The following is a 15927-nucleotide window of genomic DNA, read 5'->3' as shown; positions in this document are numbered from 1 at the left end:
TAGCTTTGTTTGTAGTGATGCTTCCTAAGGCCCACTTGACTTCACATTCTAGGATGTCTGGCACTAGGTCAGTGATCACGCCATCGTGATTATCTGGGCTGTGAAGATCTTTTTTGTACAGTTCTGTGTATTCTTGCCACCTCTTCTTAATATCTTCTGCTTCTGTTAGGTCCACACCGTTTCTGTCCTTCATTGAGCTCATATTTGCATGAAATGTTCCCTTGGTATCTCTAATTTTCTTGAAGAGATCTCTTGTTTTTCCTATTCTGTTGTTTTCCTCTATTTCTTTGCATTGATCACTGAGGAAGGCTTTCTTATCTCTCCTTGCTATTCTTTGGAACTCTGCATTCAGATGCTTATATCTTTCCTTTTCTCCTTTGCCTTTTGCGTCTCTTCTTTTCACAGCTATTTGTAAGGCCTCCTCAGACAGCCATTTTGCTTTTTTGCATTTCTTTTCCATGGGGATGGTCTTGGTTCCTGTCTCCTGTACAATGTCACGAACCTCCGTCCAGAGTTCATCAGGCACTCTATCTATCAGATCTAGTCCCTTAAATCTATTTCTCACTTCCACTGTATAATCATAAGGGATTTGATTTAGGTCATATCTGAATGGTCTAGTGGCTTTCCCTACTTTCTTCAATTTAAGTCTGAATTTGGCAATAAGGAGTTCATGATCTGAGCCATAGTCAGCTCCTGGTCTTGTTTTTGCTAACTGTATACAGTTTCTCCATCTTTGGCTGCAAAGAATATAGTCAATCTGATTTCGGTGTTGACCATCTGGTGATGTCCATGTGTAGAGTCTTCTTTTGTGTTGTTGGAAGAGGGTGTTTGCTATGACCAGTGTGTTCTCTTGACAAAACTATTAGCCTTTGCCCTGCTTCATTCCGTGCTCCAAGGCCAAATCTGCCTGTTACTCCAGGTGTTTCTTGACTTCCTACTTTTGCATTCCAGTCCCCTATAATGAAAAGGACATCTTTTTTGGGTGTTAGTTCTAAAAGGTCTTGTAGGTCTTCATAGAACCGTTCAACTTCGGCTTCTTCAGCGTCACTGGTTGGGGCCTAGGCCTGGATTACTGTAATATTGAATGGTTTGGCTTGGAAAAGAACAGAAATCATTCTGTCGTTTTTAAGATTGCATCCAAGTAGAGTAAGACAATAATTCACTCACAGTGGGCATATGTTACGTTTTCACATGTGGGAGGTGTCAAGTATCTCAACTTTGGAAAACTGCAGAAGTTGAAGGATGTTTCAGATGAACAGGAATTGCTGTGCAATTAAAAAGGTAGGGGCCTAGAGTCACAGGTGGCTTGGCTCCTACTCGGGCTCTCCCAAACCTCCATTCCTCAAATCTAAGGATGATTATATATTGTTCTGGTAATTTGGTTCATGAGGGTCAAGAGTTGTAGGACTGGGGAGGAGCTCTGATTTCTACCACTGGCCCTTTCTACTGTGTAAGAGCTCCCCTTATGGCTTATCAATGAATTCAGTAAAGCTGCAGATACAAAATTAACGTACAAAATTCAGTAGTGTTTCCATACATTAACAATGAATTTTCTGAAAAAGAAACAAAGAACTTGATTCCACTGATATAGCATCAAAAACAATGAAGTACTTAAAAATAAATTTAACCAAGGAGTTGAAAGATTTCTTATCTGAAATCTATAAGATATTAATGAAAGAAATTGAAAAAGACACAAAGTAGAAAGATATTCCATATTCATGGATTGGAAGAATTAATATTGTTAAAATGTCAATATTACCAAAAGACATCTATAGATTCAATGCAATCCCTATTAAGAGTCCAATGGTATTTTTTACAGAAGTCGAAAAAACACTCCTAAAATTTATATGGAACCACAAAAGACCCTGAATAGTCAAAGAAATTCTGAGGAAGAGGAACAAAGCAGGAGGCCTCACATCCCCTGATTTCAAGCTATAATATAAAGTTATTGAAATCAAAATAGTATGGTATTGGCATTAAAAACCAATAGACCAGAAGAGAATTGAGCTCAGAAAAAATACCCAAATAAATACAGTCAACTAATATTTTGAACAAATTAAACTAATATTAAACAAATTAAACTAATATTTTGACAAAGGAGCCAAGAAAAGACAGTGGCTTCAACAAATGGTGCTAGGATAATTGAATACTCACATAAAAGAATGAAACTGGACCTCTGTCTTACATCATAGACAAACGTTAACTAGAAAGGGATTAAAGATTTATATGTAAATCCTGAAATCAGGTCTTATTTCTTCCTAGGCGAGGAATAAAGCACAGGAATAAAGCTCCCTGCCATGAGCCTTGGTGAAGATTTTTTGCATAGGATACCTAAGGCATAAGCAAAGAATGCAAAAATAAACAAGCAGGACCATATCAAACTAAAAAGCTTTTGTTAACGAGCAAAAGAAACCATCAGCAATGTGAAAAAACAAAAAATGGAATGGGAAAAAATATTTCAAACTATGTATCTAATAAGGGGTTAATATCAAAAAATATATAAAGAACTTACACAATTCAACAGTAAAAACCCAAATAACCCAATTAAAAACTGGGGGAAAGACCTGAATAGATATTTTTCCAAAGAACAGTCACAAAGGTCACATGAAAAGCTCAAGATCACTAGCTATCAGGGAAATGCAAATTAAAACCACATAAGATGCCCCTCATGCCTGTTAAAACGGTCACCATCAAAAAGACAAGAGATAAAATATGGTGGCATGCTCAACTAAAGGTCCCTCATGCTTCAGTGAAGACCTGGCCCAGTCAAACAAGTTAAACAAACAAACGGTGGCAGGGATGTGGACTACTGGTCCTCGTGCACTCTTGGTAAACTGGTAAAGCCACTGTGCAAAAACTGTATAAAGGATCTTTGAAAAGTAAAAACAGAACTACCGTATGATCCAGCTTTTCCACTTCTGGGTATGTTCCATGTCTGGTTGAATAGTGTGACTACTATTCAGTCATAAAAGGGAGAAAGCGCTACCATTTGCAACAACATGGGTGGACCCTGAATGCATTACGCTATCTGAAGTTAAGTCAGTAAGACAAATACTGTATGATCTCACTTACATGTGACATTTAAAGCAAAGCAAAACAGGGCTTCCCCTGTCCTGCCAGTACAGGGACGCAGGTTCGATCCCCAGTCTGGGAAGAGCCCACACGCGGCAGGGCAACTAAGGCTGGGAGCCACAGCTCCTGAGCCCATGCTCTGGGGCCTGTGAGCGGCAGCTCCTGAGCCCACGTGCCTAGAGCCTGTGCTCTGCAACAAGAGAAGCCACAGCAACAAGAAGCCTGTGCACCACACCCAGGGAGTAGTCTCTGCTTGTCACGACGAGAGAAACCCCTTGAGCAGCAATGAAGACCCAGCGCAGCCAAAACTAATAAATAAATAAAATGAAAACAGAACTCACAAAACAAGAGATCAGACTTGTGGTTGCCAGAGGCAGCAGGGTAGGGGAGAGGCAACTGGAGATGAAGTAAGTCCCGGATCGTGTGGCTGTGATAGTGGCCCTGCTTGGGCTGGAACCGGGGCGTCCAGCCTCCGCAGCCACAGCCGTGACCATTCACTCTTCAGCCTTGCATCCCCGCATCACTTGAGTCAAACAGCCTGAGGCTCGGCTGGGTCCTCAAGTCCTGCCTGCCCGCTTCTAAGGATGTTAGGAATCCATTTCCTCTCTGCTCTCCGCATCACTTAATTCTAGCACTTGTAACAGCTCACGTGACTGCTGCAACAGGAAGCAGCCCCCTGCCTCCCGGGGAACACTGCCGGTAGATCCCTGGAAATCAATATCTCAGTAAGCCACATCACAGCACACCGTTCAGCGCCCTCCCCTTCAGCCACAGCATGATGGTTCTCAAACCTCAGTGCGCAGAAGGGCTGTGGAGCTGGAGGCATGCAGGTTCCTGGTCCCTTCCCCAGAGATTCTGATTCTGGAAATGCAGTTTGGAATCCAGGAATTCTCATTTTTGCCAAGCACCCCAAGGAACCCAAGAGGTTTATGTGAAACACAGGTGTACAGATCAAAGTTTCTGCTTAGCAAGGAAACAGAACTTCTTCTTTGCTCTCTTCACTTAATTCATGCTTCACGTAATGGAATCATTATGGTTCCTGGAACTACTCAGTGTCTGACCTTCTTCCCCTTCACCTAAATCTCCCCTTTCCTCCCTCTAACTGGCAGACTCTTTCCTACAAAGCGGGCTTAGGTTCAGGTGTCATCTCCAGAACCTCCCTTAACTCCCTGCTACCTGTCAGCCTCCCCATCCCGCCTGCCTCTGAGGGTGCTCATTCTGAGGGCACCGCATCCGTCATGTCTGTCCCTTCTAGACTGTGGCCTCCCCTAGGTCAGGCTCAGGATCTGATCCCTCTCTTTACAGCACCGCCCAGCCATGTGTCGGGCACACAGCGGAAGCTCAAACAGCAGAGTCCCATTTAACTAGGGGCTGGCTGATCAGGGAGGAGAGGGAAAATGTAAGTCAGAACTACCCTGGGAAATCTCTTCTACTATCCAGAAAGTAATAGTTCACTCTCACAAATACACACAGGTGTTCAGGTATGCACACAGCGTATCTGTCATGTATCTGCCCTGACGTATCTGTTATAAGCTGAACTGTATCTCCACAAAATTCATATGCTAAAGTCCAGTCTCAACCTCCAGTACCTCAGAATGTAGCTGCTTTTGGAGGGAAGACCTTTGGAGGTGGTTAACTTAAAACAAGGCCCTAATCCAATATGACTGGTGTCCTTACGAGAAGAGGGGGAAACACCAGGAGCGTGTGAGCACAGGGGGCCTTCAGAGGACAGAGCAGCAAGCAGGCAGAGAAGCCTCCGGGGAAGCCGAGCCCGCCACCTCCTGAGCCTGGGCTTTTAGCCCCCAGAACTGTGAGAAAATCAGTCTGCTCCGGTCTGTCACCCAGTCTATGGTATTGCTATGGCGGCCCTAGCAAACTTAGACGTCATCTTTACTTCATTAACAAACGTGGACTTAGTTCTATATGCTAGGGACTGTTCTAAGTGCCTCACAAATGTCTAATTTAAACACCTCCCCCCAGAGCCAGTGAATCTCCAGGAGTGTGTGTCTCAGTGGGTGGGAGGGGACCCCCTTCCCCTGGGGCGGGGCTGGGCATTCAGAATATAACTGGGGGAAAAAGCCCCTAAGAGATATGTCTCTTTCCTCAGGTGAGACTCACCGGTGGAATGGTGACGACTGAAAAGGATAACAATAGTAAAAGGACAGCCATCTTTAACTCAGCAGTTACTGCACACAGGCAAATGCCAGCCCTAAGAATTCCTTCTTGCTTCACCCCCATGGCAACCTTAAGAATTAGGTAAGATTCATTCCCTTTCTTTTAGCGGAGTCGGGCCCAGATCCGGCCCTCTCTCCACTCTGCACACTGCCTGGGAAGCAGGGGAACTTGGCTGGGGGAGGGGAGATTCCAAATGCAAGACTGAGTTTGCTCTTGATGCAGATCCATGGGGAGCAGCAAGGTCAATTGTTTCAGAAGAAAAGGCAGCAGGGAACATCTAACAGCCTTAATAACAGCTCGTGCAAAAACAATGGCTGTGGATTGTTTAGCTCTTCCAACATGCCAGGCATTAAGCTTGAAACTTTGAACAGTTCTGAGAAGCAGATATTTTTATCTTTTCTTTTTATGGACATGAAACTGAAGCCCAGGGAAGCTGGGAGACCTGCCCAAAGTTGAAGCAAGTGGCAGAACCGGAGTGGCAGGCCTGGGAGGCTCCAATCCTGTGCCACCCAGCCCACCCCCTCTGCTCTGGCAAGTGTCTCAACAGCCTCTGCACCCAACTGCACAAACGGCCAGTGAATGGACCAGGGCCTCCATGCTCTGAGAAGGTAGCCTGCTTGCTACATCACAGTCTTTACCAAGATTTATCCTAAAGAATAGTAAACATTATAGAGTATTAAATAATTAAGAGAAATGAATAATAAATAGAGCAGCTCTTGCCCAAGAATGTTCCAAGGAGCCTTATTTTCCCAAGATGTCCACAGGAGAAGTGCTATGGTCAGAAGAGCTTGGAAGTGCTGCCTATTATCCCTCCACTGCCTGTGAGACTTACAGTGTACATCAGCAGATTCTGAAGGTACTATGGTCAAAAAAAAAATCTGTTTCCCTCACTTAAGCTAAGCTTTCCCCAATCTGTCTGAACCACAGAACTGTTTTTCTACCTGTGGCCATACCTTGAAGAGCTTTTTAGATACTGCAGTGGAGGACTGAAGAGGCAGAAAGACAAGCAAGTGGGAGCCACTTTTGGATGCAGTAGCTAACATGTAGACTTTTTTTCTTAAGAATTATCAAATCGTGAGGACTTCCCTGGCTGTCCAATGCTTAAGACTCCATGCTATCAATGCAGGGGGCCTGGGTTCGATACCTGGTCAGGTAACTAGATCTCACATGCCCACAAAATTTAAAAAAAAAATTTAATATATAATAAAAGAATTAGTAAAGTTGTGGTTGTTTACATTTAGCTTGTTTAGAAAATAAACAGCTTAAAAAAATCGGAGGCAATAAAGCTGACAAGGGAAGGACAGTTTGCATTCCCAAATCTCTTGGCTCATCCTAAGCCTTCTTGCTTCCATCCCAACCCCATTCTATTTTCCAGGTTTCCACTCACGGTCTCCTCTTGAGGCTGCTCTCCAGCTACACGCAAATGGACATAACCACAGCTTGCAATGCACCATGCCCCTTGTCCCCAGGTCTTACAATGTGGAAGCAGTGACAAGCACCAGACCCCTCTGCCCACAGTTACCCCCTGCGCTGACACATTCCAGAGAAACCGTGCAGTTATTTGATAAAAGCATGTCTCTGCCTTTGGGTTAGGCAGAAGTACTCTAAAGGCATTATTCCCAAGGGGGATAGGGAGGGAAATTGCCAACATTTCCTTTAAAATGTGCAGATTATGTACACACTGTTATATTCAAAATGGATAACGGAGGGAACTGTGTTCAGTATTATGTAACAAACGAATCTGAAAAGAGCAGATACATGTACATACGTAACTCAACATCTGTGAATACAGCCCACTGTGCTGTACACCTGAAATGAACATTGTTAATCACCTACATTCCAATATGAAATAAAAAGCTAAAAAAAACTTCTATAGTATCTAGTTTTGTTAATGTCTAGTGTTTACTAAGACTCACTGCTGAGGCAGTTCCTTGTTACGTGATACTGCTAAAAGATTTAATTAAGTTATTAAAAAGGACACTCTAAAAAAAAAAAAAGTGCAGGTTAAGAGTGCTGTATTTTCCTCACTCTCTTTTTGCTTATTTTCAGTTTCTGATTTTCCATAATAAATATGCAGCGCCGGCGCGGTGAGGAGGAGGAGGGGAAGGGGAGAGAGCGGAGGGAGGGAGGAAGGGAGAGCAGGGAAGCGGGAGGGAAGAGGGGGCGGGAGAAGGACACAAACCTTCTCCGGAGAAGAAGCCTGCATGAGCTCACCTAACAAAACACACCAGTCCCTCTCCCGCACCATGAGCCCGAGCTGCGACCTGCCAAGCCGCAAGTCGCCACACCTCCCCAGGCCGCCCCGAGCCCAGCAGCGTCCCGCGTGCAGGCGAGCGCCGGCCGCGCCTTACCCACTCGGAAGATGAGGTCGTCCTCGATGGGGTTCTCTTTCCGCTTCCCGGTGCTGTACATGCTGGCCGGCCTCTTGACCGCCTTCTGCTTCACGTGGCCGCTGCCCGGGGACTTCACGCGCCGCTTCACGCCCTCGGCGGTGGGGGACACGTCCGCCGAGCGGATCACCTTCAGCTTGAACGGGCTGCCGCGGATGTGCTGGTCGTAGAGCCGCAGCGACAGCGTGAAGTCGCCCTCCTTCTGCACGGTGTACAGGAACTCGTAGGTGCCGTTCTTGTTGTCCAGGATCTCGCCGTCCGCCACGCTGCCGTCGGGCGTGCTCAGCTCCGCCGTGAGGTAGGCGTTGCCCGTTTTGCACAGCTCGCCGTCTTTGTCCTTGGTCGTTATGGTGACGGACATGGGCTGCCCGATGACGGTCTGCCGCAGCCCCTCGCCCGTCGCCACCGTCTCGGAGGCGACGGCGTTGGTGGTCAGAATCGTCCCGAGGTTGTGGATGGACTTCTTGAGCCCCTCGGTCTCCACGATGAAGTCCAGCTGGTCGTTCTCTCGCGGGTGCAGCGGGAAATCTTGGTCCGCCAGTTCGTTGAGCTTCTCGCTCATCTGCTTCTTCACCAGCAGCACCTCCGTCTCCGTGCCGTGGTTGAGGGCCTGCGCCGTGAAGTTGCTGCAGCTCTTGATGCTCTCCTGCCCCTCGAGCAGGGTGTCCAGCTGCGACTGCAGGACCTGCGGGGAAAGCGAGCCGCTGAGCGCCGCCCACGGCGTGCCCCGGGCCGAGGGGGGTTCCGTTCAACCCAGTGAAGCCGGCTGTAACGCTAAACCCTCAATCGCCTTCCCAGCCCCTTCTCTTTCCCGTCCTGCTCGCCTCATCTCTCCCACACACATATTTCTGGGATCATGTGTCTGGGGTGAGCTGAAACGTCACGGAGAGCTTGGAAGCCAGAGCGCTATGCCTGACATCTGAAGTATTCATTACTCAGTTTCTTTCCCTAATGTTCAAAGTTCCCCTGTCATCAGCTCAAGGAACAGAAACCAGACAAATGAAACCTCCACATCTGAATATCAGAAGCTTTCATCCCTGGTTTTGTGATGGGACGTGCAGAGTTAAACAGGCTGCAGTCACGGTTCACTCTGAAGTTGACTAACAGGTTGGTGTGGGTGAGAGCCATCAAGAGACTATTAGACATTATTATTAAGGAAGGAAAACAATCCAGTTTAACCCTAAATCCTGAAACTATTACTTTATATTCAACCTTGCCTTTTATGTAGTCAAGTTATAAAGTGGTACTTAAGGCCACAGAATCAGTTTTGGTGAAAACAGGAAGGAAAACCTACCTGGAAACAGAAAAAAATATGCTGTTGACTAAAAGTTACTCTTTACCAAACAACAGTGACACTTAAGAAGCCATTTGAGTCCCCTTTGCTGCTTGTGGAACAGTAAGCTGGCGTCAGGGAGGCCCGGGATCAAGCCTCCTATGGGATGTCTTAAGAATGGCTGGAGTCTTACTTTGTGTTTGAGACCATAGTTGACTTCCAACTCCATGAGCAGCACACTCTTGCGCACGTTTAAAGTCTTCTGGAGTTCATCAAAGGTAGAATGGATGTCATCCACAATACTGGCCTTTTGGTTGGTCAACTGATGGATGATTTCCGAGATGAACTGAAGAGCAGAATCTATTTCCGGGAGCCTGCAGGACAGTTGTCAGAGGTCGTCATTCTAGTAACATCCACAGGGAAATAGAAAAACAAAAACAAAACTATCCAAACACTATATTTTGCCAAGAAACATTTTCTATGCCTTTCATCATCTTTAAAAAGTAATAACTGAAGAACAGAATAAGACATGCCACAATTACTGCCTTTGAGAAAAGAGATTTTGAGGATCCATGTCTTATTTCAATCTACCTCAGTCATTTATTTTTAATAATTGATGGTACAAGACCTCGAAGTTCTCAGAACCCCTTGGCTTTTTCTTCCACTCTAAATCAGGCATACTCTACAGTGGACTAGCATAAGGTCCTACTGTAAAGCACAGAGAGCTATATTCAAAATCCTATGATACAGCAAAATGGAAAAGATTATTATGCATTACAGGATGTTTAACAGCATCCTTTCCTCTACGCCTCCCCCACACACAGTTGTGACACCGAATTGTCTCCAGACATTGCCAATGTCCCCTAGGGGATATTATGGCCCATGGCTGAGGACCACTGTTCAAAATAGACAGCTATATTTTTTTCCCTAGTCACATGAAAAACTTACCCAAACTCAGAGTTTCCTGTGAACTTCTTAAGTTTCCAAATTCTTTTAATTAGTACAGAATAGCCACACTTTTCTCACTTCAGCTATTGGTAAAGATTTATTTTCAGCTGGCTGTTTATTTCCTCCCTTTGATCTTTCTCATGCATCACACAGCTACCCTGTTCCTTCATCTCCTTGCCAAATAAAGAGCCTGGAGGCAAGGAAGCAGAAGAAAAACTGAGCAGTCGCTGCTCAAGACCATTTTGCTGGGCTCAAGCAGAGAGGAGCCAGTCACAGTTGGCATAATGGCCTGTGAGTCAAGAACAGTAGCTAAGAAAGCCTCTTCACAAATTTCAGAGATCTGAGAGCATTTTCCTCGAGTATATTTTGTTCATTTAATCATACGAAGGTGCTGAAAGAAAAGCCTACTTGTAACAAGGGGACTGGAATTTTACCAAGGGGCAGGGGATCACCCTTATCGCTCACTAGTTTATGACCACAGAGCTGTGATCAAAGGAGAATTTACTTAGGTGACATGAACCTTCTATCCCACTGGGACATGAAACCCGGAGGCCACAGGCAGTGGGCTGTGAGCGCGGAGTGGGTGTGCACACCTTCTGTTGGCGGCGTCCAGCTGCACCTGGAGCGAAGCCTTGTGCTGCTCCACCACGTCCTTGAGGGGGACGGTGGGGTGCTCCGCGTGCTCCCCCTCTGTGCACTCCCGACACATGGCGGTCTCACAGGACTGGCAGTAGAAGTCCATCACCTGCGGGCGACACATGAGCAGCTCCTGTTCCCGGCCACTGACTGAGCGCTGACCAGGTGCTGGGTCTTCCCCAGCACGCGCTCAGTAATTCCCACAGCCTCCCCAGGATGTGGACAGTGTTACATCCAGCGTCACAGGAGAAAAGGGAAGATAAACTTTTGTGTGCCAGGTCTCAAACAGATGTGGATCGGACTCCAGAGCAGCTGCTGCAGGCACAAACCCAGCTGTACTTGGCCATTGCCCTAAGGCAGAACAGCGCAGTGCTGTGGTTCTCAGATATTTGGGTCTCAGGACTCCTTTGCACTCTTTATAAATGACTGAGCACTTGAAATGCTTTGGTTTCTGTGACTTATATCTACAGCTGCTTATATTAAAAATGGAAACTGAGAAACATTCCAAATATTAATTCATCAAAAGCAAAACTAAGCCCCATTAAATATGAACATAAATAATATGATTTATGAAAAGTATATTTTGCAAAACAGAAAATCCTGTGAGAAGAATGGCACTGCTTTCCATATTTGTAATCTCTTCAGGGTCTGGCTTCACAAAACTCAGCTGGATTCTCCTGTCTCTGTGTTCAGTCTGTCTTGATAGCACATGCCATACAGTCTCTGGAAAATGCCACCGTATACTCTTGAGAGACTGGGAGTGAAAAAGGTAAATAATGCTTAGTATTATGATACAGTTGTGATCTTGTGGATCCCCTGAAGCGGTCTGGGGACCCATGAGAGTTCCTGGATGGCACCTTGGGAACTGCTGCTGTTTGGATGAGAGATGAGCGGGACAGAACGCTTTGTATCCTGGCTCCACCACTTACATGACCTCACCGTGTCTCAATTTTCCCTCTGTCGAATGGAGACAATTGTGCAACCTACTAACCTACTTCACAGGGCTGCTATGAGGATTCAGGAGAGTAATTTGCACAAAGAACTCAGATGATGCCTGGCACTGACAAATAGTAAGTTTCTAAGCAGTGGCAGCGATGATGATGACGATATCATTTGCTTACTTGAAAAGAAAACCACTTTATCCTGATTAAAGATGAACTCTTGGTAATAATATAACAGAAAGCCTGAAAGTTTCTTTGTAAAGGCACTCCTCTTATTCTCTCAGCTGGAAATAACTTCTTCCAATATTGAATTCCCAAAGCTTTGAAGGGGGGGATTTTTTTCTTGAAGTATAACACACACATCAAAAAAAATGGCATAAATTCTAACACAGATTGATTGATTTTTTCATAAAGTGAATGCACCCACTAAAGCAATTTTATTCATATCCCTTTTATGAAATATTTATAAGATTTTAAGTTACTGAGCACTGAAACACTCTCAACCCAGAGCCTAAGTAATCCTTACACAAGTAGGTATATAATAATACTGCTGAATGTATGAACTGTATGCTGTTTATAAGAGACTCACTTTAGGTTGAAAGTAAAAAGATGGAAAAAGATATTCCATGAAAATGGTAACCAAAAGAGAGCTGGAGCGACTATTCTAATATTAGACAAAATGGACTGTAAGACAAAAGTTGGTATAACAGACAGAAAAGGACCAGCAACTATACTTCAATTAAATAAGGACATTAATAATGACAAAATGGTCAATCTGTCAAGAAGAGATGACAATTACTAACAAAGCAAAAACTGATAGAACTGAAGGGGGAACTGGACAGTTCAATAATAATGGTTGGAGATTTCAATATTGAACTTTCAATAATGATAGAACTATTAGATGGAAGATCAGTAAAGAAATAGAGAACTTTCAATAACAATGTATTTTTGCCATGTACACATGGAACATTTTCCACAATAAACCATATACAAAAGTCTCAATAAATTTAAAATGACTGAAATTATATAAAGTATCTTCTCTGGCTAAAATGGAATGAAATTAGAAATCAGGAACAGAAGGAAATCTGGAAAATTAACAAATATGTGGAAATTAAATAACATACACTTAAATAATGAATCAAAGAAAAATTACAAAGGAAATTAAAAAATAGCTTGAGATTTTTTTATTTAAAAATAACAACATGCCAAAATTTGAGAGACAGTACTTAGAACAAATTTTATAGTTGTAAATGTCTACATTGAAAAAGAAGATCTCAAATCAATACACCTAAGCTTCCACCTGAAGGAACTAGAAAAGGAAGAAATAAACCCAAAGCAAGTAGAAGAAAGGAAACAAAGATCAGAGTGGAGAATAGAAAAACAATCGAGAAATCAATGAAACCAAAAGCTGGTTCTTTGTAAAGATCAACAACATTGACATAATACTACGGACTGTTGTAGGTCAACAGATTAAATAACCTAGATAAAATGAATAAATTCCTAGAAACACAGAATCTACCAAAACTAACTCAAAGAAGAAATAGAACATATGAATAGACCTATAGTAAGTAAAGAGACAAATCAATATTCAAAAAACCTCCAACAAAGAAAAGACCAGGGCAAGATGGCTTCATTGGTGATTTCTATCAAACATTTAATAATTAACACCAATCCTCAAAGTCTTCAAAAAGGAGAAGAAAAGGGAACATTCATTCATTCTAATAGGCTGGTAATATACTAACATCAAAGCCAAAAACATCATGGAAAAAGAAAATTATAGACTAATATTGCCCATGAATATAGGTGTAAAAATCCTTTATAAAATACTAGTAAACTTAATCCAGCTGCATATTAAAAGGACTAAACACATGACCAAGTGGAATTTATTTCAGAAATGCAAGGGTGGTCCACATACAATATTCAATATATGTAATACATCATGGTAATAGGATGAAGGGAAGAAAACCCGTATGATCATACTAGGAAATGCAAAAAAAGTACTGACAATACCAGCATCCTTTCATGATAAAAAACACGCTTATCAAATTAGAAGGAAAATTCCTCAACTTGAAAAAGGGAATTTACAAAAAACCCACAGCTTCTTTAATGGTAATTCCCTAAGATCAGAAAGAAGAAAAGGATGTCCAGTTTTGCCACTTCTTTTCTTTTCAGTTTTGTCACTTCTATAACAATGTACTGGAAATTTTAACTGGAGTATATAGGCAAGAAAAATAAATAAAATGCATCCAAATTGGAAAAGAAGTAAAAATTTCTCTCTTCTATATAAGATGACTTATATATGGAAAATCCCCAAGAATACACACATGCACACACATACATACAATACAATATTAGATCTAACATTAATTCAGTAAAGTTTTAGGATACAAGATCAACAAACAAAAATCAGTTGTATTTCAATCCACTAACAACGAAAAAAAAAATGAATTTAAGAAAATTCCATTATAATAGCATCCAAAAGAAAATAAAATATTTAAAGAATAAATTTAACCAAGAAAGTGTAAGACTTATACACTGAGAACTACAGAATATTGTTGAAAAAAATTAAAGAATAATGGAAATAAATGGAAAGATATCTTATGCTTATGACTTGGAAGACTTAATATTGTTAAGAGCACAGTATTCCCCAAACTGATCTACAAATTCAATGAAACAGCTATCAAAATTCTAACTTCGTTTTTCACAGGAGTGAACAAACTGTTTCTAAACGTAATAGAGAATTGCACTGGGACCCTGAATAGCCAAAACAATCTTAAAAAAGAGTTTGAAGAGCAAAATTGGAAGGCTCAGATTTCTAAATTTTGAAACTTACTACTAAGCTAGCATAATTAAAATTGTGTGTTACCAGCATAAGAACGGGCATATACATCAATGGAATAGAATTGAGAGTTCAGAAGTAAAAGAATACATTTATGGTCAATTGATTCTTGACAAGGATGCCAAGACCACTCAATGAGGGAAACAGTTTTTTCAAGAAATAATGTCAAAGTCACTGGATATCTACATGTAAAAGAATGAAGCTGAAACCTTATTTCACTGCATGTATAAAAATTAACTCAAAATAGATTAACAACCTAAATGTAAAGGCTAAAACTATAAAAAATCCTGGGAAAAAACCCATAGGGTTAAATCTTCATGACCTTGAACTTGGCAACATATTCCTAGATATGACACAAAAGCACAAGCCAAAATAAAAAAGATAAATTGGTCTTCATTGAGTTAAAAACTTGTGAATCAAAAGGCAGTAACAGAAACGTAAAAGGAATGGGGAAAATATTCCCTAGTTATACATCTGATAAGGATGCAGTATCCAGAACATATAAAAAAAACCCTGTAACTCAAGAACCCAATTCAAAAATTGTCAAAGGAGTTTAACAGACATTTCTTCAAAGAGGCTACAAGAATGGCCAATTTTCACAGAAGAATACTTTCAACATCATTAGTCACTAAAAAAATGCAAATCAAAACCACAATGAGACATCACAGCACCTAGGAGGGCTAGACTCAAAAAATCAAATAATAACAAGTGTTGGTAAAATCAGAAAATCTGTTGGAAAATCAGAACTCTTGTGCTTTGCTGGTGCTCAACTCTACCATATGACCCAGTAACCCAAGAGAACTGAAAATGTGTGTACGTACAAAACTGTACATGAATGTTCACAGCAGCTTTACTCATAACAGTGCAAAGTGGAGAGTGGAAACACCCCAAATATCCATCAACTCATGAATGGATAAATGAAGTGTGGTATATTATTTAGCCATAAAGAAATGAATGATGTTCTAATATTCACTACAATATAGATGAACCTTGAAAACATTATGCTAAGTGACAGAAGCTAGACTCAAAAGGCTATATATTGTAGGATTGCATTTATGTCAAATGTCCATAATGGACATATCCTTAGAGACAGAAAGCTGGTGACAGGTGCTTAGGGTTGGGGCGGTGGGGAGGGGATGAAGGATGACTGCTTAACAGGTACACAGTTTCTTTGGAGGATATAATGAAAAGCTTCTGGAATTAGATAGTAGTGATGTTTGCACAACCTTTTTAAGATACTAAAAAGGACTTCAGTGGTGATTCAGTGGTAAAGAATCCAGCTGCCAATGCAGGAGATGTGGGTTTGATCCCTGGGCTGTGGGTTTGATCCCACGTGCTGTGGGGCAGCTGAGCGCATGCGCTGCAGCTCCTGCTCCACGAGAGAAGCCACCGCAATGAGAGGCCCACACACCACAATGAAGAGTAGCCCCTGCTCGCCACAACAAAGATCCAGTGCAGCCAAAACAAAAAGTGATGAAAACAGGGACTTCGCTGGCAGTACAACAGTAAACCCTTCCAATGCAGAGGGTACAGGTCACGGAGTTAGGATTCCACATGCCTCCTGGCCAAAAAGGCAAAACATAAAACACAGTATTGTAACAAATTCAGTAAAGACTTTTTAAAAAGATCCACATCAAGTAAAAATCTAAAAAA

At 42.4% G+C, this 15927-nt stretch overlaps 1 protein-coding gene across 7 annotated transcripts in view; it reads right to left on the bottom strand.

Annotated features, from left to right (window-relative positions):
• TRIM2 (tripartite motif containing 2) overlaps positions 1-15927 on the bottom strand; it is a 185586-nt gene that overhangs the window by 29012 nt on the left and 140647 nt on the right. For all 7 annotated transcript variants that reach the window (XM_055405295.2, XM_055405296.2, XM_055405291.2 and 4 more), the window contains 3 exons: positions 10452-10603; positions 9104-9284; positions 7599-8322 (listed from right to left, as the gene is read on the bottom strand). In XM_055405295.2, coding sequence (XP_055261270.1) covers positions 7599-8322; positions 9104-9284; positions 10452-10603 — 1057 coding nt within the window. The remainder of the gene's footprint in view (positions 1-7598; positions 8323-9103; positions 9285-10451; positions 10604-15927) is intronic.

Source organism: Moschus berezovskii, chromosome 19 (genome assembly GCF_049115385.1).
Source record: "Moschus berezovskii isolate FMDL1 chromosome 19, NW_MosBer_1.0, whole genome shotgun sequence".
Lineage (NCBI taxonomy): Eukaryota > Metazoa > Chordata > Mammalia > Artiodactyla > Moschidae > Moschus > Moschus berezovskii.
Note: the sequence above shows the minus strand (reverse complement) of the source record. Positions and strands in the feature narration are given on the sequence as shown.